Source organism: Emydura macquarii, unplaced genomic scaffold, assembly GCF_026122565.2.
Source record: "Emydura macquarii macquarii isolate MOO-44397 ecotype Brisbane River unplaced genomic scaffold, CSIRO-AGI_Emac_v2 contig_1041, whole genome shotgun sequence".
NCBI lineage: Eukaryota > Metazoa > Chordata > Testudines > Chelidae > Emydura > Emydura macquarii.
The window spans coordinates 544,187-569,225 of record NW_027131178.1 but is presented as its reverse complement, the minus strand read 5'-3'; the positions used below and the strand labels follow the sequence as shown (position 1 = coordinate 569,225).

At 40.1% G+C, this 25,039-nt stretch overlaps 1 protein-coding gene across 1 annotated transcript; it reads right to left on the bottom strand.

Annotated features, from left to right (window-relative positions):
• On the bottom strand, positions 1–23,140 carry TFAP2B (transcription factor AP-2 beta). Its single transcript, XM_067544962.1, has 7 exons — positions 22,885–23,140; positions 21,361–21,819; positions 16,429–16,489; positions 8,628–8,847; positions 6,596–6,714; positions 3,688–3,829; positions 1–614 (listed from the first exon to the last, which is right to left on the bottom strand). Exons 1-7 carry the CDS (start codon positions 22,909–22,911, stop codon positions 314–316), a joined length of 1,329 nt encoding a protein of 442 aa, XP_067401063.1. The 5' UTR covers positions 22,912–23,140; the 3' UTR covers positions 1–313.
• Positions 23,141–25,039: the final 1,899 nt, after the last annotated feature.

Sequence of the window (25,039 nt, the reverse complement as noted above, 5' to 3'; positions counted from 1 at the left end):
AAAAAAAGCTTTTAACAAAAGTGAGAACAGAAGTGGAAAAATCCTGGTGGTTGTCTTCAAATGTTCCTTGTAAGAGACATTGAGCCACTGTTCTTGCTCCATTGTGCGCCTCTGATCTTAAATTATTGTCTTTCTTTTTATTATTATTTTTGTCCTACCTAATATAATTCTTCCAAAACCCAATCCAATATTTTTAAAGCTAAAATTAAAACTGTTTTGTTTGTTTTAAAAGATTCGCTTTCTTTCTTTCTTTTTCTTTTATTTATTTATTTTTCTCCTTTAAATTTTTTTTTTTTTTTTTTTTTTTTTTTTTTCATTTTCTGTGTTTCTCTTCCTTGTCTCCAGTTTTACTACCTGGTCCTTCCCCAGATGTGTGCCTGTTAGCAGTGTTGTTGTTCAAGAACATCTTGTCCATGCCTTTGAGAGCTTCAGTCAGGTAGTTTTGGAGGGCTGTGAGGGCAGCACAGATGGCTGGGGCCCCAAAGCCGTGGGTGATGAGGCTGAAGTGAGTCAAGCAGCTCTGAATGCCTGGTTCCAAAATAGGGCTGGGCCTGCTGTTGCCAATGGGTGTCCTGTCCTGGGCCAAGAGATCCGTGAATTCTTTACAGAGTTGCCTGCAAGGGTAGAGAAGAGAAGAAGAGAGAGAGAGAGCCCAGAGTGGTCAGTCATTTCATTTCACAATGGTTAACCCTGCCTGAAACTCCCAAAGTCTTTGATATGCAGTAACAAAGACAGGCAGTCCACACTCTAACCTGCCCCACTCCCACACACACAATTAAAATGTATTATAGCCATTTTACACTTAAATAATCTAGGATGCAATGAAGCTGAGAGTCTGGTCAGAAGCCTACTGCCGTCAATGAAAGACTCAAGTAAGGGCACCACAGACAACCAGTAGTGAAGGCGGATATAGAAGTCAAGCCTCCTTACTCCCACATTCGCTCCAACAACAAAACAGAAGGATGCTGATTTTGTGACCTGATGCTGCACTGCTTAGCCAGGCAGAGCTCTCCATGAGCATGAGGACTGCAAGAATAGGCCTATGCTTGGCTATTTCCTCTGAGTGTTTGATCAGTAGAAAGAAGAAGAATTTCTAGTGGTGTTTATCCTACTCTCTGAATTGCACCTCTTCATCCCTGACACAGAGAATTTTTATTCTTGGACCAGAGAGATGCTTCTGAAACGCCATTTATCTTTTTTTCTAAAAAAACCCCCACAACTATTTAATCTATTTATTGCCTTTAGAATTAGCCAGATTGCCCTAAATGATGGGTGGATGGATGGAAACTTCTATCTGGAACCTGATCCTGGTGTTACTATATTTTTTTCTCAGAGATGGATACTACCTGGCCTTCCTGTGAAGGCTATCCCACCGATAGCCTGTAAATGACTCATTGGGATGACTGCTATATAGGACTGGTGAATACCAGATGAAGTCAGGTCATTCTCTTCTCATGAATCCTGAATGATTAGGGGGGTCAATGCTGTAAACCAAAAGTTTCAGAAGTGACTAGAGAATTTGGGTCCCCCTGTTTTCAGAGAGTATTGAACACTCCCTCTCTCCAGACCAGGCCCCTTTATGGTGTCAAGTCAAGCACCCACAAACTGAGACTCAAAAATCACTTGGGAAAATCTTGGCCTGTCATGTCCACATATTCTGTCCTAGTCTATAGATGCCTCTAGACAGTCTTCCAAATGGGCAGCATTCAATACATTCTGTACCGAGTAGATTTATTTTATAAAATACAAGAAGAGGGGTGAGACCCCATGATCATCTGAGAGACCTTCCCTTTAAAATCCCCCACTTCCCTGCACCTTGGAATCTGTTTTGCTGTTATTTTCGTACCACCCCCGTGCTATTTATTTTGAAAAGCTAAAAAGCCCAACCCACCAGAGGAAGTCAGGCAGCACCACATGCTCCACAAGCAAAAAAGGGAGAACTATCCAGCAGGTACAGTTTGGCTAGTGCAGCAAAAGGGAGGTAAGGCCTAAGCCACAAAGGTCACAACACAGGCTGAGGCCGCCTTTGCCCATGGCAATAAATAGAGATCAGTGACTGGTTGCTGCTCTGCTCTTGCATGGATGAAAAGAACAGAAAACACCTTTTGGGGAGCACCTGATTCAAAGCAGGGGATTTGGCATTTGGTTCTTGTTTATCTTTACAACAGCTCCTTTGCCAAGTTGGAGGATGAAAATGGAATCCTTCCTTTTTCTTTATTGCGTCACTTCCGATTGTTAAACCTCCTTTCACCCCATCTATAAGGCCTCCAGTTAAACAGGTGCAAGGTGCATCATCCCAGGCCAAAGATGTTTCCCCCCCAAATAACAGCAACATTGAGATAGGTGTCTACACATCCCCATAGGAGAGAAGCATTCATCTCCCATCCTCTGGGACTCCCAATGGGTTAAAGGTTTCAGAGGGTGGGGAAAGATAATGTTCTAACTTTATGTGTCTTATCCATTAGGAAAGTGCAAAAGAGGAAACTTCCAGTTTGGAGAACAAACGGTAATGAGTCAAACCTTTTAAATCTTCAAAGAGCAAGGCAGGGTCTGTGAGCAATTAAAGTTCTGGGACATTAATATCTTTTGACCCTGAGGAAAAGGGCAATCAAATTCCAATCACGTCTTAAAAAAAAACATCTGGACAAATTTGAGCAAACGATTTTTCAACCCTCCATATATTTCTTTAAATTACGCTGTCAACGGAGCAAGTCACGTCCTAGGAGTACTAAAAAAATGAGCCCTCTTCGGGTCTTGCCTGCGAGATAGCTAGAAGATGAGGGATACACCCAGGGTTCACCACCGAAAACTTTGAACTAGCCACAAAACACCAGACGATATAGCAGGAGAGCCGAAGCCAGGAGTAAATCAAGCACAATAGAAAAGCTACTGTAAACGTAACGCTGAGCCAGAGAGAGAGAGCTAGCTGGAGTGGGTGATTTATAATGTCCCCCTCTGGAGCTGCAGCTGCAAATTTGTCAAGTCTACAGATGATTAACGGTAAACAGCTGGGGGAGGGGAGATTATGAATTATCTGGTCGGGGTATTGGATAGATAATGCTGCTCCCACTTGGAGTCAATGGGAGTTTTCCCTTTGACTTCAGTGGGAGGGGAGGCCAGGCCTACCCACTCCTACCCAGAGAGAAGCCTGAACTCTACAAAAGAAGAAAGACAGGAATACACACTCGAAACCACACCAGGGCCGAACCCTGAGAAGAGGGAGACCTGCAAACTCAGACAGAAAGAAAGGAAGACGCACACAGACACCAACGAGGTGCAGGAGAGGGAGGGGGAGGGAAAGATACCCAAACATAGAGACCTGTGCGCGCACACACACACACACACACACAGATAAGAGCCAAAACGCATTGTGTTTCATTACACACAGCTACCAATACACACAGAGTATTACCGATCCAACGGTAGGCACAGACTCGTAGTGTTACAGGTCCATGCAATTAGACACACTGGGACGAACGCACACAGAGCACAGCCTCACTCACACACACACACACACACACACACCCCACAATTACAGATTATACGGAGAGAGGAAGGAACCAGAGAGGGAGAACGAAGCCTGCTCGAGAAAAGTGCTGGCTATTTTCCAGGGAGGCTAGCCAGAAGGACCAAGGGGAGGAGAAAGGATTGGAAAAGCGAAGCGGGATGGGAGTTACTCCTACTCACTTCGTAGCAAGCAGCATGTTCTTTCTGGAGTGCAGATCGCTGGGGTCCGTGTGCTGTCTGTTCAGGTACTCGGAAACAGCTTTGGCTGGAAACTCCGTTTCACAGATGTACCCAAAATCGCGAGCTAAGTGAACTGCTTCCCCTGCAGAGAGATAAAGAGCCATTGATCAGCACGGGCCAGCATGGTGCTTTAATAAGGAAACTGACCAGGAAGTGGTTCAGGGCGGCTGGCTGGAATAGACTGAAACACACTTTTACTGCTCACACTTCGAAAAGATCGCTTTGGAGAGGCACAATCCCAGCTGAATTCAATGACCAAAAGGGTTCAAGGATCCTATTTTTCCTGTATCCGTCTCTTTCCAGAGAGCACATCTCCAGTTCTTACTGTAAGGAGCCTTGGTGACGTGAATTGCCTGAGCTCTATTGACTTGAGTTGAGTCTGGAGACTTACACAAGTTGAGGTTTTGACCCCACGTGGACAGAAGGAGGGTGTTAGAAATACCAGCACAGTGTGTGTGAAAACAGTAGAGACGTCCTGAGAGGTAACAGGGCCTCAAGCTTTAAATGTGCAGAGTAGGTTTGCATTTGAATATAGCAGAAATGTGTCCCCAAAGCTCTACCACCAAATATTATCCCGTGTATGGGTGTGGGTGTGTTACAGACACCTCATTACATCCACATCTGGAAAACAAAGCAGCCAAGTCCATTGTAGCCAATGGAAAGTGCAGTTTGGCCCCATACAACTGCTGATAATGCAACAGAAACTACCCATTTTACCCGCACCCTACCAAAAAAGAGATCCCAATAAACGGGGGACCTTTTATATGAATAATAATAATTACTCTAACCAGAATTCTAATTGTCATTTCCTCTGCCTGCCCGGTTTCAGGTTTCTACCCTCCAGAGATTCGTGTCATCAAACTCCTACTGATGTACTTTATACCACAAGAAGAAGAAGACAGTAGCTGAAGAAAGAGAGAGGGGGGGAAAAAAAACCCCAGACTCTAGGGGGATTCCATCAGATTATAGCCAGGCCCCTTTAGAATAAAGTCTTACACCTTGAAAGCACCGCCTGGAGGACCACGAAGAAAATTTCTAACACTCAAAACCGATATGTCTAATCATTCTAGTACCACGTTATTTTTAACGATCAGGACTTACGTCACATTTTTAAAAGCTTCTCAATAATCACCGAAAAGAGTAATCACACTCACAGCCAAATGCTAGTATTTGGCCGGACAGTTATTTTCCCTCACTGAATTATGTGTCAAGGCACCATCCTCGCTGCTTTTTTCTTAATCCTGGCCAGAGATGAATGAAACATTTATGCTATAGGCAACGTAATTTAACAGCAAGAACAACAGCAAGAAATCCTGACTGTTGTCAGAAAACAAGATAAATCTAGAGCAGGTGCAACTTCCTATAGGAGAAGGGAAATTGTGTAAGTTAAATTGTTGATTTGTAAGTAAATCAGAGGAGAGTAGCCTAATATATACTCTGATATATACTTTACATAGTTTCTAATATATATGGATGTGCATATGTATTTGTGCTATGTGTTAACTTATTTTGTTATTAAGGTGAATGCATAGTTTTACAAACAGACTGCATAGATATAGTCGCTGGTTGATGGAGGGGGGGAGATGAGAGAGAGAAACTTTGTGCCATCAATATATAAGAATATGCATATCAGGCTATGAATGTAATTTTCTCACACTGTAAATGTTTATATATAGTATGTTTAACTATGCAGTCATAGTTTGATATACTGTGTCTATGCATTCATAATTAGTAGTAAATTATATAAAAATGCATATCGTCAAAACAGAAACTATATTTATAACTAGAACGAAAGAGTTCATATCTAATATTGATTTTATACTTGTGGTATCAATATATATTATTGATTTTGGTTTTACATTTGAGTGTATAACTATGTATTGCATTTATAATTAAATCAGAAGAGTTTAAAAGTTAGTATATAGTTCAAATCTATATGCACATGAGGTACCCCGTAGTGTATTATTATACATATTGAATGTTACTCGCCTCTTTCTGTATGTACAATATAGATGCATACAATTCATAATTTTATCCATATCATTATTGGTTATAATTTCTAAATAATCAGTTTGGCCCAGAATAAATACATATATATCCTGAATAAATTAGAGTCTGTGAATTACACTTTTCAATATTGTACCAACTCAGCAAACCATCACATCAAGTATAGGACAACGTTTGTTCCTTTAATAGGAGGTATAACTCAAATATTCCATTTTTCTTTTGTTTCTTTCTTTTATTCTTTTTTTCCTCCGCCCCCTCCCCCGGCCCTTTTTCTTTTTAATGAAAGGGCTCGCTTGTTTCTTTGTTAAACTTAAACTCTAATCACCCTCAGGTAAACTGTACTTGTAACTGTTAATTTGCAATAACTTCTTTCCTTTGCTGAAAAAAAAAAATGGAGCTCTTTATGATTTTCGTTCAATGGCTGTATTGTAATGTGTGTCTGTCATAATTAAGGTTGCAAGTAATGAATTAGCTGAAGTCCTAGACCCAGCACAGACTAGACTATTATTGAAAGGGAACATCCTAGAGATCCATAACAGTAGGAAATGGGAATATCTGGATAACTGCAGAGAAAGTGCTGTTCTGAAGGCCTGATGGAGGCAAACCTGATTCAAGACACCCATTGGAGTCAATGGGAGTTTGATCAGTGACTTCAACCTGATTTAAATGGGGTCCTAAAAGTGTCTTAATTTCACCCAGTATTGTGCATGTTAAACAGCTCTTAATGCCACCGCTGCAACGATTTCCACTTAATCCAGGGAATTTTGCAAAATGTCAAACTCCAAACCGAAGAGTTCGGAGCAGCCTATAGTGTGAAGAGAGCTTGCAATTCTCGGCTTACCTTCCACCAGGGAGGTGAGTAAAGTGACATTTGCGGCCTTACGCCTGCCGGCTGGTAAATTCAAACCGATTTTTTCTAGCCTCTCTCTCAACGATCTCCCCCCATTTTTCGATTTGGCTCTGGAATTGCAAAGAAATTAACATTCTGATTAACCTCGGAATGTCCCTGAAACAAACTTCTAGACTGTGCAATCTAAAGACCACTGGAGCTTGAAGGGATTGTAACTTGAGGTTAGCACATTGTGTGTGTGTGCGTGTGTGTGTGTGTAAAAGCACGCGCTTGCTGGTAGAGTTTGCTGAGGTTTGCTTAATTTTTGCCACACTCAACTGACTAGGTTCCCCCTCCCCCTTTACCCTACAGAAAAACAAGTTATGACAGGTGAAAATAATTACTGTATAAAATGAAGATTACTGATGAAGGCAAATTGGTTCCTACAGTATAAGATGGAGATGCAGTAGGCTAAGATTGTATATCTTGGTGGAAAGACAGAAGAATGGGGTGAATTGATAAGGGTACCTAAAGTAGGCAAGGAAGATATGCGGATAATTTATAAGAACACCTAAAGGAAGAATTCAATATATATCATAAAGGAAATGCCGAACTATCTATTGGAATACCTACATTATATATGGGACAATACAAGAAAGTTTTATTTAAGGTACTGTTTCAGTGCTCTCTCACACCAGTCGTGTGTGTGTGTGTGTGTGTGTGTGTGTGTGTGTGTGTGTGTGTGTGTGTGTGTGTGTGTGTGTGTGTGTGTGTGTGTGTGTGTGAGAGAGAGAGAGAGAGAGAGAGAGAGAGAGAGAGAGAGAGAGAGAGAATGGGGATAAGTGTTGGAGAAATTTTGGTGAAAGTGGAGATTTTATGCATATATGATGGACATGTCCAGTCATCAGAAAGTTTTGGGGTAAAACCTGTAACTAAATATCACAAATTGTGGGTTACGTATCACCAGATAATTCTTCGGTAATCCTTCAGGGGCTTCCTAGTGGAAATGGTCACACACAAGAAGAAATGAGAATTAATCTCTCAACTGCTAGTAGATGCTGGACTATTGTTAGCCTCTAACTGGGAAAAGAAAAATAGTCCAACCGTGCGGAAATGGTTCAAAACCTGTGGGAAACTGTGGTTGTGGAAAAAATATCACACCAATTATGGACCCAGAAAATCAGACAGAGGTCAAATAGATACTTAAAAATCTGGATACCTCTTAGTCAATAATGAGACAAAGTACATTCACCTGAAAAAAAAATCCATCACACGTGTCCATTTTTTTTAACATTAGCATTTGATAGACTTGCCTCATCTGTTAAATATATGTATATGGAGATGTCACTCAATTCAATAAACTCCATAGAAAGGCCATATTAAAGGTGTTATAATAAGGCTCACTCTGTAACACAACACCCTTGTAAATATAAATATATAATGTGGCTTTAAATAAAAGCTAGCTGTTGTAATGATTGTTTTGTTTCTATTTATAGAAGATTTGTAAAGCTTTGTTAAAATTTCCGAAATACAATAAACAAATACACAAATAAATAGGTGGGTTTTATTTATTTATTTATTTATTTATGTTTAAAATCTCTGCTTTTTTTACAGGCAAAGATCATAGCTGAACTTTCTTACCTATACTTACAGATTCTTAAGGAAGACCTATTATTTAGACAGAAACCTTCTTCTAAAATGTAAGTTAGGGTAGAAATTGTGTGTGTGTAAGAGAGAAAGAGAGAGGGTTGGGGAGAAAGTGTTGGTGTGTGTAAAAGAGAGAGAGAGAGAGAGAGATCCCTCATGCCTTGACTTTACTGTGAGCTGCTTCAGCACAGTCTTGTACATTGACATCACTTTATGCATTAACTTTGCGCATGAATTTTCATGCTGCCGCTTAGTTTTGAATAAATAAGGCACAACTACAAACTAAGAACACCACATATTGGCAAACGCCTTTACCATAGCACAGCCTTTAGACACAATGCTTATTCTATCCGTGTGGGGGGCTACAGAAATATGCACACTTATTGCAAGTCCTTACCTTCTAAGAACTCCTCCTAGAAGGGAAGCATTCAGACACTCTGGAGGAGACAGTCGCCTTTGAACTTCTCCCACAGTTACTTTATACTTTGAAGTGGAACTGAGCAAGGACAAGCGGCCAGGTACTGAGCAAAACACCTCTCCCGTATTGACTGACATTCCACCCAGGAAGCCATCTTTATTCATCATCAGAGAAGTAACAGATTTTGGAGGAACCGGAACTGGAGAGAGAAAGAGGGGGGTGGGGTCAATGGAGGGAAGATATATAACATGATGACAGTACAAACTGACACCCTGAGTTTCCTCTTAGCTTGTACCAGTAAGGGCCAAACGTTTCCCTGAGCCTACTGGCAATTGACCAATCACTACTGGATAGGTAGAGGTGCAGTGATGTATACAGCTGATGTATATTTGTTTGACACTTTGAAACAAAAAATCAATGTATATTATATGCACAGTATGCGTTTTAAGTGCATTTCTTCCTAAATTATTTGTTTGTAAGCTCTGTGAAGCTTCTTATATAATGGACAGCGCCTGGCACATTGTTGGTTTACCAGACTATTAGTACTCCTCTTCCTAACACGTCTACTATTAACAATAACAACCAGGCATAAACCTATTGAAGTCAAAGGTTATGGGTTTAAGTGGGAATCAGGACTATAGAATTTAGTAAGGAGAAGATTATGTTGTTTATGACTTTGGGCTTTATTAAGACAGGTTTCTGCAATATCATTAGCCCAATTATTTTACCCCTAAAAAGTGCATTAGAAAACCATCCGGTATTACATTGTTTAGCATATTACATAACAACAGAAAAGAGTGGGAATATTCAGTTTCTAGATGAAGACGGTCTGATTACAGCAACAAAAATAAATAAGGGGTTAAAAAAAAAAGGTTTCCCCTACCTAGGACCAGACAAAATAGTTAATTTCTCTGAGTAAGACTCAGATTAACTATTAATAACTCTGAGTAAGGTTGTTTTAAGAGAAACCAGCGGAATTATCACATTCTACTTCTTCTAACACTGCACAGACACAATTAAGACCAATTATTTTTCGCTAAACTAAAAATGAAAGCAATTCCCGCCTGACATGAATTTTGTTTACAAATCAATTTAAATAGCTTGTTCATAATTGTGTGTGTAACTGTTATGATTTACAGCAGGTGCTCTAATCAATCAACCAATCACTTTAATTTATAGACAGCCTCGCTGTATTGTCCCAGTTGTTTCATTTCTGCAAGTAATTGATAACAAACCATACTTAAGGTATGTTTTATGCAGGAGTTAATAAGAGCTGACAGCTGCTACTGCTGCTTCCTTTTGGAATCACTGCAGCCTCATTTCCTTCTTGAAAGAGTCTTCCTAAATTCTGGATTTGCTGGTGGTAGTCCAGGGGCATGTTTTACAGAGACGACTAATTGATTACACACCCCTGTCCAGCAGATTTTCCTTTGCAATATCGCATTGCCAGTCAATCAATTGCAAAACCAATTTTTGCAAGTAATAGGTTCTACTACATAAACATGGCAGCTATTTAGGTGCTTATAATACATGTCAGTTAAATCATAAAACCCTATTTATTTGCAACATGTCTGGAGGATCAAACCACTGGAGTTGGGGGAATATTTAAATCGTCTGGGGCTGCTAAACAATGAGATCGGGTATCCTAATACGTTAACAAGTGCTAACAACTGGGCAACTGCCAGTTTTATAACCTCAATGTATGGGATAGACACAACAGTGTTGCGCTGTTTTTATTATAGATTATTTCCTACCGCCAGACCAGACTCCCACAATAATAGATCTATAACAGCGAAAACCCAAAACGCATGTCGATTTCATGTGCTTCCTATAGACTGTATATATCCCCTAATATAAACAGATTATTCTGAGTGGCTTTACGGAGGGGGGGATCAGAACCTGAAACGGATTCTCATTTCTCTGTGATTTCGAGTAAGATATTTTATACAACTTATAAAGACCGTCTCAACTATAGCCCGTCAAATAGCTTGAAACCGGCACAAAACCAGTGATAAAAGAGTGACAGAGGCCGATTGCTATTCATAGGAATGTTGTCATCGACTCCAGAGATCAATCAGATCCTTTGGTTTTAGGATGTTTTAAGGGTACATAAAAAAAGAAACCAAAACCAACCAAACCAAAACTACTTCCCCTCCCCTCTACATTTTCCAGGAAGATGTTTTGCAGAGTCACCCAGGTGTCCCATCAAGATAAAATCGAATTGTTTTGCAAAGAAATGAACACGCACATGCTGTGAAATAACTAAGCCTTTAGAGGATCACTAACAACTGAGATCATTTCACTTTACAGTTTTCTCCACGCCAACTAACAAGCACAAAGGTTTTAATACACCTTTAACAGTACCTATATTTAGTGACAAGTGTATCAGGTCACTGTCCAGTGAACTGAGAAATTAAACAAGAGACAACAGCCCTCAGAAAATTTGAGGTTAGTCTAAACTCACAAGAGAGAGAGAGAGAGAGAGCTGTGCACATGAAATGTTTAAATATATCTCACCCCATTTGCCTTGCCCTTTTTAGAGCATTTATTACATTAGGTAACCTTTGAAATATGGATTTTAACATGTTCAATACATTTTTCATGCAAATTTATTGTGATTAGCACGTTAGTTCTCTTCCCCGCTATGCTTTGCAAACTTCAGCTATTGTTCTTTACTTTAACTCAACATGAAGGACTCGGTACGCATCAAAATCACTTGAGTATAATAATTCTAAACACATTTAGGGGCCGTACAAGCATATCTATTGCAATTTCATAGCTTCAGAGATATGTATTCTAATCTATACTCTATCTTTGGTAAATTACCTACCACTTCTAAAAAAGTGAGCTTACCATGGAAGGAATTCTTTATCTCTCTCTATCTCTATCATTACAGATATATTAGAACTATTACCAGAGCTAATATAATTTGGAGATTTTAGTGGCTCAACGTGTGTGCGTAGAATATCTGCTAAGGCATTTAAACAATTATAAACTGTGTTCCAGGGCGTATTTTTTCTACCCACATCTATTTTCCAAATCTGCTTTTCTGCGTCATAGTAATTGTCCATAGAAGAATTCAACACATACACGCACACACAAGTTTCTGCCTGCTTCTTCCATGTTTTACTTTGTCCAATTTAAGCGGATCTTGTCACTTGCACAAAATAGTTTTCTCCTTTCCTATTCCCCCTCAAAACCGCCCCTCCACGTTGGAGAAAATGCCATTCTCCTGATCCTTTCGGCTTCTTTGTCGTTTTCCCTTCCATTTCTCTTCAGCTTATCAATAAACCGAGAGAGCAACAGTAGCCGCTTGATTTGTTAGTAATTATGAGCATACTGTTCCTGCAAACGGAATCTCTAGATGAGTGAGAACGCTTTAAAACGACAGCAGGAAATGGTAAGGAAATGGAGCATGGCAAAACCCAGCGTGAAGTTTTCAGTTCTTTACATGTTTACAATTTTCTGTGCATACATTAAGGCTCAGTCTTTTTTCATGTCTCTGTTGGGTTGCTCCACACAACTGCGTGAAAATGCAAAAGTTACATTTCACCCCCTCCCCCCCCACCGAATTAAATTAATAAATAGGATTGAAGTATTCGACATTATTCCAGCACCCTCCCTATCGTCCTAGACAAAAAGAAACCCCATCTTTTTAAAGAAATATTGGTCGTTAATCATCTGAACTGGGCAAAAATTAATAGTACAAAATTAAACTTTTGTCTACAGATCCTTTGTAAGCATTAACTGGATTTGGAATTAGCCTTCATTAGACGCAAAGGTTTATGTCCATCATAAACAGGCAATGATTTGATGGCGGATGATTTGGTTTGATGTTGTAGGTAAACCTAAAACCAGGGGGAAATTTACTACCCCCTGCCAGTAAGACTGGAGCATTATTTTAAAAATCAATCAATCAATCGTGTATTCATGAACTAATTGCAAGAGATCTATTCCACACCACTCCTTGCGTTTGAAGCTAGGAGTTAATTTCAGAGTGAAATCTATTATCCCCGATATTGTTTTGCATTAAAGTAAACGTGATAATAAAATACAGTTGGTATTCCAGGAAAAGAATTCCCCCCCCAAAAAAAAAAAAAAAAAAAAAAAAAAAAAAAAACCCTAGGCAAATTCAGTAAGTTACATTTCAACTGATTCACAACTATATATCTCCTGAAAAGCTGTAACCAGATATCGAGGTATTTGGTTAATCATTTATTGCTGGCCACTTCAGGAAGAAGAAAAAAAAAAAACCCTTACCCTGTTCTAGTGAGAAAGTGACTTTTTTAAAGTGTTAGGCTCCTTTTGTGTGATTCTTGGGAGAAAAATTAAAGCATATCTGCACGATATTCACATATTAAGCTGTTAAGGTTAAAATAGCCTTTCGTGCTAAATCGTGTGTGTGTGTGTGTAGACAATTCCCAGAAAGAGTTTAAAGTAAATAAAGAAATCAGGATGCTTCTAAGTTCGCTGACTATGCCCCTGAGTCACGAAAATTGAACTTTGGACTCGGGCCACGCAAGATTTTGAAAGAGGACAACTTATTTTGCCATAGATCATGCCAAACAAATTACAGACCAGCGGCTGACCAGCGGACCCGGTACTGCCTTCCTCACACAGCGACAACCTCCTCACTGAGCTCAACAGGAACCTGAGTGACAATGAAAGTCAGGATCGACCCAAGTACTCTGTATGACGACTCCTTAAAGTTGAGCTAAATCTAGTATTCATACTCTGATGATGATGATCAGCATCATTTATCTAGGTTTCCTCCCTTCCCTTCCCACCACTACAATCTTAATGGAACTAAGAGTTAAGAATGATTTTTTAATGTCTCGTTGGATTTTCAGGCCGCTAATGGGCCGCATCCTTCTCATTATTACTTTATTGATTGTTCATTGACCAGACCCCTTCAAATCGTATTAGCCACCCTCTGCCAGTTTAGATTAGGAGAGTTTACAAAGCACCTTTCATTATTTCGCCACCACCACCATTACCACCCCAACAGAGTTCAGGTTTGGCAGCTTAATGTTCTCTCTAATGGGGCAGCTAAGAGACGGAGGGCCCCGGTCTCTGCCTATTGCATTAATAGCTCAAAGGGGACTAATACATAAAATTAGCCTTAAACGAGCTCTGGAGATCTCCAAATGAAAGAACCATTTATCACGCTGGCTACCTCCATTCCACTCGTTTGCTCTCTCTACTGGGAACAACTCATTTCCTCTTAACTAAATTACTTCAGAAATGTCAAGGAAGCCCAGATAACAAACATAACAAGAGAGTGTGTGTATCTAATCTAAAGCGTGGGCTCAACACGGCTGAGCAACTGAACAACTCAAGATCATTATTATTTTTACCAGGGTTTCTTCAAATTGTAGGCAAGCTTTTTTTGAGCTGTAAATAGAGAGATCGGTGACCAGCATGACCTACATGGCATTCAAAGATCATACAAATGTAGGCACTTCTATCCTGGAAGATTGATGAGATATTTGTGTTAATAATTTAGTTTTATACCCTGTCTTTGACACTACGTTTTTATTAGAACGTTTTAAACAGTAAACTAGACTCTTTTGAAACAGAAAAATCCCTCCATCTTGTCTAGATCCATTTATCATTAAGTGGACTTTACTGGTAATAGTCAAGAAGAAAATCATCCATCCATCCCTCTATCCAACTATCAACTAACATCTGCCAGCAAGAATGAGCTGCGGGTCTTTACTAACCTGTTCTTGTTTCAAAGTACATTCCTATGACTGCAAAGTCCCGAGCCCCCCCCCCCCCCTTTCTATTTTGCACCTTCTATCGGTCTGATTCAATATGGTCAGCCACAAATTTGACCAAACGTGTGTCTCTTCCACTCCATCAGTGTTCAAAGAAAAACTAAGCTCACAAAAGTTCAATAAAGCACAACCCTAACTCGAAGGGGGGAAATAACATCCCCTCTGCCTTTTAAAACATCTACAAGAAAATGTCGGTATCTTTTCACTGATATGATTTTAAAAGTGCATAAATACTCTTTGAAATACAGATAATAGAATTATAAGTGTCTTCTGATATCGATGGTGGATTAAGCGTACACCTCTGGATGTGGGTATGTTCATAAACGTGCACACATTCCCACACGTACTAGAATTCTCATCCTCTGGTCTCTGTCTCTTGCTATATATTTCGTATAATGCGAAGTATCATTACACGTGCTTAACTGCTTGACACTGACTACCTTTATAGCCACAATCATGGTGTATTGACACCAAATGTTCCCGCTGTCCTTTTCATTTACCAAAAAAAAAATAATAATAGACTGTTCGAAGTGATCATACAACACATGACAGTGTTCTGCACACAACAAAATGTGCGTGGGAGACAACGAAAATACGAACGCAGAGCAACGTTAAAAAGGAGAAGACTTCAGCCACAAATCACCCACCGATTAATCAAGAAGACCCAAGAGGAAACACTGTGTATGGGAGCGAGAGCAAACACTGGCAAGGCGATATGTGACACACACTGAACACATCGGCTAGAAATCCGTGCAACCTGCAGTGGTTACATTCAAAAACCCCAAAACGCAGAATAATTCTTTTGCTGAAGTCAGGTAACTCGTTGTTTTCCACAAAACCTTCCATTCTTCCACCCGCGGTCAGAAATGATGTGCTCGAAAGAGCTTCAGGTTTTCCTCCACCCTTCTCCAAAGTTATGATTGCTCGAATTTACATGATGACATTTTTGAAAGAAAACCAACGACTGAAATACACCTCACCCTGCCTCGAATTCTTCCTCCACCAACACCCCTATTGCTCTTCCCTTCATATTCTAGAAACTCAGCCCTATTAAAGTATCGGTGGGTTTCATGTGCCTGAGATGAAAAATGAACCACTGAAGATAAGTACTGTTGATAGTAAACACAAGGACCAGCCTTTCTACGCGTTAGTTCTAGTATTTAAAACTGACTCTTTAAATAGCAGCTCCTTAGATAATTAAAGGTAGCTCTCCTTAAGTGTGTAGTGTATGATCTGGTTAATGTCTCTCAGCATAACACATGCTAACCGCCATGCATCTTCAAGTGACTGTCAGAGAAATGTAAAAAAAAAAATTAAGCAGCTGCAATACGCTCGAAATGAGTTATTGTAATTACATTTAATTAGTTTAATTAGTTAATTATTTTGCTTACAGCTGTACAAGAGACTGCAAACATTTGTTAATATCACATTCCCTTTAACAGTATGGGGTGATTCTGCAGTTACACTAAATCATGTATGCATATGTATAACGATTTTTAGAAAGGGGCATATTGGAGGGGGATGTCGTATTTCCAGAAGCATGTGTTTGTTTCCCCCAACACATTTGGCACGTTTGGAAAACGCATACAAGCCTGAAATGGCATGAAACAATTCTTAAGAGTCAGACAGTGCAGCTCAAGAATTAACTAGAGGTGAAAAGTTAAGGGATATCTGTGAAAACTATTTTATAATATGTGGTGCCATTTTTACCCCAATAACAAATTAGGAATCGCTGACGAATTCAGAACTGATTATTGTTTACTTATTTGAGTAACAGTTGACAACATCTAACACCAGGACAAGAAAATACTCGTTCCTTTTTCATTGTTCTATTATTCCTCTTTCCCCGTCTCATCTATCTATCTATCTATCTATCTATCTATCTATCTATCTGCCATGCGTGTCTGTTTTCCAGGTAAACTAATTCTCAAAGTAAAATGAAATCAAGAAGACATTGCTACACAGTAAAAGTTTGTCTATCTCGTTGAAATAATCCATACCTTTTTTAATGACAGATTGGTCCAATAGGTTCATACCGCTGTTATTGGCATCTTCAACTGACTGTGAATATAAAAACATCACTATTCAAATTGACTGGATATTAAAGAATCGCGTACATAAATCATGTCATTCCAAATTGGAGTTTCTGTTATTTCCATTTATATTAATTCACTCGGGAAAGAAAGGTTTATTATTATTATTGTTATTATTCCCCCAAATCGATATGGAAATGAAATTCTTCCATATTATATGGTCTTCTAATAAAAAAGAGGTGTGAAGCATATGAGGTGGAATAGTGGTTTTGTTATCTTATAAAACATAGATATTACATAGACTTTTTTTGCATTCAATAAAGCATTATATTTCTTTCTTTGAAAATCTGCCAATTTGGTAACATCTCCAAGATCTATTATATAAATGAACACGATTAAGAACAACTTTTTGTTTTACCCTGCTACATCTTAATAACCCAAGGGCCATTTACTTTTTATATATGAAGTATTTACATTAGACTTTTAATTAAAGTTTGAGCGATTCGGAGAGGAATGCAACTCCCACATAATATAGGAAACAAATAGAAAGAGATTAACAGCTCCAACGGTTTGGTTACACGTTATAAGTTTGTGTGTGTGTGTATGTGAGAGAGAGAGAGAGAGAGAGAGAGAGCGAGCGATGGGTGAAGGGAATTACACAGTGACAAAATATAAGAGCTATTAAATCGATTGCCTGGAAAAGTCACTCAGTCTCCTCAACATGTTTACTTTCACCCTGATTAGAAGCACACCTGTTATTATGACATTAACTTCTTTAGCAGGAAACCAAAGATGGTTAGTCAGTGCAGCGCAAAGGCTAGGTATTATTTCTTAATACAAATTGTTGGCTACAGAATCCCTCCTAAATGAGCAACAGTAACCATCATAGAGAACCGTGGTGCCTAAAGAACCATTTCTAATGGATTTCAATGATGTTTCAATTTTGTGGTCAGTTCTGAACTGCAGATTTAGATAGATAGATAGATTTGTTTTTTCTTTCCCAGAGACACAAAAAAAAACCTCTTTAAGTCGTTTAATTTTTCTCTTATTCTAACTTTATCTTTGCAAAATAGTGTCTTAGTTTATCATAATCAAGACCTTCTCTAATCATCTTTCTATTCTCAGCAGAACCCATCCAGGATGGGATGTGGGTTAGGAGAAAATTATATTTCCAACAGCACATTCAAAGTGTGATGGACCAATAAACAACATTTCCTGGGATTCCTTTCCCTCTTGACCCACCGCCTCTCTATTTTCCTCTCTGCCTCCCCCCCCCCGCACACACACACACAGAAAGAGAGAGAGAGAGAGATCCATTGTGTCTTTTTTGACTCCCTCATAATCAATAGGCCACTTATCTAAAAGGTATCAGAGAAAATAAGAGGGGAATGATCAAATACAATTATAAGGTCTTTCCTTGTCCCCTTCTCCTTTAATACCCACAATACTGTCTTCAGCGAGAGAGAGGACGATGAACAACTTGTGCAGCCTGGTGGAGAGCATCATTTTGCAACACGATGCTATAAAAATGGAGGCAAATATTAAGCGCCATCTTTCCTCCTTTTTTTCATTTGGAGTCTCACCTTATCTCGTGATTGTCTGTGTATAGATGTATGCATATGTATATACACGCACTCCACTCGCTTCATCAGCAACGTGGGTTAGTTGTTGCAGTTAATGAGAAGACTCTTGTCTGATTTTCTATCTAATTACGCCCTCCTGCTGGGTTTTTGTACAGGATATTCGCGCAGCATGCTGGCAGTTAATAGTCACAGAGAGGATCGTAAAGATTTAATTAGGACTGCATGCGGAAACGTGGAAAAACAACTCAGACTTTTAATTACTAGACTTCTTTAGTTAAAAGTGATACCAGGGGTTACTTTATAAGAGACTAGGGTGTTTTGGTGCAACTTAACTTTCAGTCTCCCTAGCTTGCATACACAGGCGGTGATGGGGGGGGGGGGGGGAGGGAAGGGAGGAGAGAAGGGGAGGGAAGGAATAGAGGTTGTAATGAGGGAGGTGGTTTAGTTTCCAGAATAAGTGTAGCAAATCTGGAGATGTATTTTTGCAAATAAACTTGATATCCCTGACACGCTCTAAACTTCATCTCCTTATTCAACAGCTATAAAATAATATAACCATAATCAGCGTTACATTCTTAGTGTGTGTGTGTGTGTGTGTGTGTGTGTGTGAGAGAGAGAGAGAGAGAGAGATTTGGTTACACTTCTTCCCTATAGCCTGGACTGTAATAATCAATGAGTTCTCATTGGGTATAAAAGGTGCAGATTGCCTAATCAGTGAGGAATAAGGATGAAGTTGCAATGGCCATTTTAAAGTTTTGTGGATGTGGGAAGGGGTTTCTTCTTCTATTGGTATGCAGATTTGTTTTCAATGTGAAGATACTCTTTTTTTTTCTGTGCATATCTTTCGGTTGTAAATTGCAGATTGAAGACCTAACTGGTCGCATTGTCTTTACAATAACAGACTCCTATGTTACAACCACTTACTTATGTTCCTGGACTATGGATTACACATGACCTGGACTTGTGTTTATATAATATCTTCAAATTTCAATCTCTCTCTCTCTCTCTCGTTTTTTTCTTTGCCGACCAAACACATACGTACCTAAGAAATCTATTTAATTAGATGGTGTAAGAAAAAATATCTTTACTCGAAAAGTAAAACTTTTTTAAAAAACAAAAAAACCCTGAATAATATGTCTCAAGGACATTTTTTTCATAGATCATGGAAAGCAGACGTATTTATCGGCTAAATAGAATTCTTTTTACCTACCCTAGAAAAAGTCCATATTAAGAACCACATAGTAAGAAAACCGCCAACTTAACCTGGCTCGCAAACACAGATGGAAAATGCCTAGCAATAAATAAAATTCTATCGCCACCTCTGTCCTTTTGTATACTAATTTGCTGAAGAACACTTTCATCTTCAGAAATGATTCCCTGGGATATTTGTTTTCAGTTTGAGAGCCAACCTTTAAAAATAAGTCTCTGTCTCATTCTCCCAATGCTCTAAAGACATTGTCTACAGAACTCCAGAGAGAGATTCCTGCACAAAAATACCCATTTGCAACACCTTCTATAGCTCCCTTTAGCTATTTGGATGAGTAATTCATCTACAACACAGGTTTAACTAGCTCCTCCATACCTTAGGCTATGGATATATTATTTTGTTTAGAAAATGACCATACGACATGCACCTTATTTTTATTCTGTGCCTTGCACCTTATTGACTCAGAAGGTATGTTTAATGGAAGGATTCGTTTTGCTTTACAAATCTGAATCTGAATAACTGTGTCCATTCTCTTCCTGTCTATAACAGAAGCACAACCTGGCATATGAAAAAGAGCATACCAGCTAATTATCTAGTTTTCTTTTGGGGTTATAAATGTCAATGCACTAATATATTTCAAAATACGTTTTGGTACTAGATATAAAGAGATAAAAGGTCCTATTCTATTGTCCTTACTCAGGCAAAACTCCCATTGCGCGTTTGGCCTGAATAAAGAAGGTAGGATGAGCCCCATAAAGCCTATTGATATAGGTCATTGAGTCCATGTAGGTTTTACAAATAACAATTTTAATCCGTGCAATCCAACGCTCCGATTGCCCTTGAGTTCAGAGAGAGCAGGAAACAAATACTAATGAAACCCTTTTCCCTGGCACCCCCTATATTAGTGATCATCACAAACACTAACGCACTACAGTATAGGGGCATGTGAGTCTTTAAAGAGACACCCAAGCAAATCAAAGGAACCTATTTTCAATTCTCCCCCTCCCACTGATTTTATTTCCAGTGGGTTTTGCATTTTTAAAGCTGAGCGATGCTATGTTCTTTTTTTCTGTCTAATAAACGAATGCCTCGTGGTTCTTTGGTACTTTTGGTGTTGAATTGGGTTGAAGCCCATTTCTTTTAGTGAGTCATCCAAACAGTTCTTTATTCTAGTTTTGGCATATGTATTCCCTGCGATTTTAAAATATCTGATAAAGACTTTTAAATATCTGCAATGGCAACCAAAACATTAAAAGCAACACCAAAACCAACCGTACACTCTTGTGTCAAATGTGGGCCGAAAATCACCTTCTGGGACAAAGCTTGCCAAGGGAGCTGTTGCTGTAATAGGGTCTGAGCCGAGCCCTTTGGAGTGAAATTGTTATGGGGCTTTTGTTACTTCGGTTTGGGGAATGGGAGAGCTAGGAAACATTGTACCTCAAAGCCCATGAAACGCCACTGTTCCCAAAAGGAACAGAACAATGATTAGATAGATAGATAGATAGATAGATAGATAGATAGATAGATAGATAGATAAAACAGTGTTATGTGCGATCCTTTTATACAGCATTGATCCTGTATACATTCTTCGCCCTTCCTATATAATCCTTCCTCACTGGTTGTCAGTTTTTTAATTTGTCAGTCTGAGAGAGCTCACTGAAATGTTAAAACTGCAAAAAGGTGGTCGGCAGACGCATATTCAACATGGCTTAATATCTGAGATAAGGAACTCTTCCATGAACTTTATCACTTTTCAAAATGACTAGATTATTCAGCAAAACTTTCTTTCTTTCTTTCTTTCTTTCTTTCTTTCTTGTCTTTGTATTTTAGCTTCCATCTTTTTGTTGTATAGTGAGTGTGAGAAAGGAAGGAAGGAAGGAAGGAAGGAAGGAAAGAAAGAAGGAAGATGTTCTTAAGGAAAATGCTGGGAAATATAACTAGGGGACGATCCTGCAGAGGCAGGGGCGTGGGAGGGTGACCTAACAGGTATTTCCGTTGTCTAATCGCTATGATTCCTAATTGATCATTGCAGAGTGTGTGTCGCCCAGCTGCTAAGGTTTCTTCACGCGCCCAGGCAGTAGTGGGGGAAGTAGTGGGGGAACGCCTTACCTGCACGTCCTCCATCCCTGGGTGTCCGATGCCATGCAGAGAAAGGCTGTCTCCCATGCCAGAATCCAGGCCATGGTGTGCCGAGTGAAGAAGAACATCTGGTCGCCTCACTGAGTGGTAGTCCCGCCTGGGGTCCAGTCCCGAGAGCTGAGGCAAGGCGGCCCGAGGCTGTGGCAGGAGGGAGCCGGCTTCTGATCCCACCTCTTGCCTCTGCCTTTGTCCCCAGGGGTGCTGCTGGGGCTGATGCAGTGGGTTTAGGGAGTAAGGGTCATTGACATGGGAGTACGGGTCCTGGCTTTGGTGGTAAGGAAGAGGCTGGTAGGGGGGTGGGAAGTAAGGCGGCTGGAAATCCGAGGACGGGGTGTGAGACAACGGCGGGGCGCTGGAATAGGGTCCCTGGGAGACAGATCCCAGCTGGGACAATCTGGAGCTGTGGCTGGGGACTCCGTCATGCCGGTCCTAGAAACAAAAATGGGAAAGGGGGGGGGGGGGGAAAAAGGGGGGGAGTAGGAAATTAAAAACAAATCACTCACCGCAAAAATCAAATCAAACAGGCTTTTCCATTCACCCCTTAAATCCCCCCCCCCCCGACTCGAAATATGTCCAGCTTTGCTCGCCCTGATCATGTCAGGTTTTCAAGACCAGCCGAGATGGGGGAATTGGGAGAAAAATATACTAAAATGGCATCATTAGAAATGTAGGGGGGGGGGTGCTAGGTGTCTGCACAGAGTGTGTGTGGCTTTGATCCACTCTCTGGCTCTCTCGAGGATCCCTCCAGACCACAACGGAGAAAGTTTTCAACCATCCAGTCACTTCCCCTCACCGCTCCAAAAATCACCCCCTCACTCTGCCGTGGAAGGTCAGAAGAAATGTCACAGCAGGATGACAAGGACAGGGTGAAAATGTGTCTGTAGGTAAAGTGAGATCCCTCTGGGGTTTTGTTTGGTTGGTTTTGCTTTAAAAAAAAAAAAACCCAAATAAATAAAACTGAACAAATTAAACACCGGTCCCGAACAAATCCAGCCCCTGGGATTTCTGCAGCGACTTCGAATGTATTTTATCCATTTCAGACATTATAATACTCCAAAAACGGGAGGACATGGGGACATTACAATTGTTATTAAAAGTCTTGGTGGGGGGGGGAGGGGGGAGAAGGGGAGAAGTGAAAGTCTTCAGAGAAAGCGTGGGAAAGGAGTTTTGTCCAACTCCAGCCCAGCTGAGACTGCGAAGGCTAAAGCAAACAAGAAAAAAAATATCTAGTCCACAAAGTGTCGTCCAAATCCCCACCAGCGATAGCAAAAAGAAAAAAAAAAACTTTTTCCTCCCCCCCCCCCCCCGCCAGCTCAAACCGAGAACACACAATGCAAAAAGGAGAAGCAGCTGTAAGACTCCTCCAATTATTGTGCTAAATTACCAAGCCAAAGGCGATCAAGAGAGAGGGTGGGTGGGGGGGAGAGAGAGAGAGAGAGAGAAAGAAAGAAAGAAAGAACATGCAATTCTGGTACAACATGGATCCAAACTCACCATGGCGGAATAGGTGTGGACTAACATCTGGAAATAAAAAAAAGTCTTGTAACAGCTACAAATAAAAGAGTGGTGATGATAATAATAGTAATAATAGGAGGAAAAAAATATCAAGGAGCTCTGCAAAGGGACGTGTTGGACACAGGAGAACAGCTTGAGGTATTTCCAAGTCTATCCATCAAAAATAATAATGAAAAAAATTAGCCAGTGCCCCTCCCCCCCCAAAAAAATGAGATTGGAAACCTATTTAGACGTCTATGATTCCCCCCCACTCTGGGTTTTTTTTTTTATTTTTATTTATTTATTTTTGCCTTTGAGCTTCCAGATGCAATCCTCTTCCACCCAAGGCTAGGCTGAGACTGCTCCGCTGCCCCTTCCTCCTTGTCCTCCTCTACGCCGCCTCGTAATAATTGATATTCATGACTATTAATATTACACGACTACTTTAAAGGGAGAATGCAGGACCAAATGGAGCGTGAAGCCTGCAGCCCGCTCGAGAGCTCCCCTACCATTGTAAATGACGTTCATTCAGTGGAGAATTACTAGATGTAATCAGACGGGGGGGAGAGGGGGGGAGGCTGGCAGAAGCGGAGTTGGGGGAGAAAGGGAGACGGGGGGAAGTTTAGCAAGGAAAAGACACAACTTCAATTAACCTAGCGGAGGAAGAAGTGTAAACGAGCCACTGCTGGTTTGGAGCAAAGAAGTGCTATGGAGCAATGCTAGAGGCGAAGGAAAAAAATCATATTTCCTTCTTTTACATGTAATTATACATCCAAATAGGAGAAATTGATTACAAAAGCACCCGAAGCAGGCTATATGGGGGCAAAGAATGGAGGTGGGGTAGCTTTCCTGATCCTCTCTTAAGGGTAAATACATAAAATATTCGGCCACTATAATTTGTCTGTTTACAGCGGCAATTAAGCACTTTGACTGAGTGTTACAGATCGTATTTATTTGTAAAAGCAAAATATCTCCAACGCACAAATAAATCAGTGTTAAGCTGGGTTCCATTTAATCCTCCATGCTAATTTACCCCGTAACTATGCCAAAAATGCGCCCAGTTTTCACCCAGATGTAAAATTTATGCAACGAATTTTTAAAGGATACTAAATTTATAGTTTCTAGGCAAAGCCAAGGGCAATATAAAACCCTTTTGATGTCTCAGGAACCCGTTCAACTGGCCTGCCTGCCATTTCTGTTAAAGTTCAACTTACGTCCCTTCCTACACAGACTCGCTTCCCAGAGCAAGTTCGTTTCTCCCTTTTGTTTTAAGAACACATCAAGTTAAGTAGATCGGGGGTTATTTAGATCATGCTAAGTATAAATGAGAGAGAGTGAAAGAGAAAAACAGAGAGAAAGAGAGAGAGAGAAAGAGAGAGAGAGATTTTTTTTAAATGTCTCTATTTATCTATCTGTCTATTTCTAAAGAAAGAAGTAGGTTGGATTTCTTTTTTTAAACTCTAGACATTACAGAATCACTTTCCAAGCACCACAAAGTTCGAACTTCTCATGTTTCAAAGCAAAACACAAACAAAATGTACCCCCTATGCTAAGTTCCCTGCAAGCAAGATACAATAAATGTACAAAACATAAATAAATTTTGTAGCCACCAAAACAGGTTTTAAAGTGTCCTCTTAAAAAAATAAAAAGAAAGAAAGAATTTAAAAAAAAAAATAGAGTCCAGAGACATCTCTAGGCATGGGTTATTGTTATTGGGAAGGACAGATCATGGCTTTCCACTTAATAGTTATTTGGAAAGGAACGCACTAAGGGAAAAAACAGGAGTAGAAGGCTACTCTGTGGGACGGGGAATTGTCTGAAGGGGACAGAGCTCTGCCTGCGCCGGTACTAATTCTGCATATGCTGGATTTTGCCAGCATTCAGTTGATCCCTAGTCTGACAGGAGCTTTTGAGAGTTGAGACATTCCTTCTATCTGGAAGACGGCGCCCCGCCGGGATCATAGGACTGGTTAGAGAGCGCACACTGAACCGTATTCACTCCAGTGTATACTCTCCGGCATGCGGCACTTTGATAACCTTTGTACATTTTATCTCGATCACTTAATTTCATGAAATACTTCCTAGAAGTTAATACGTCCTTCAAGTGAAATGTTTTCTTTCTTTCTTTCTTTCTTTCTTTCGCCTTCACATTTAT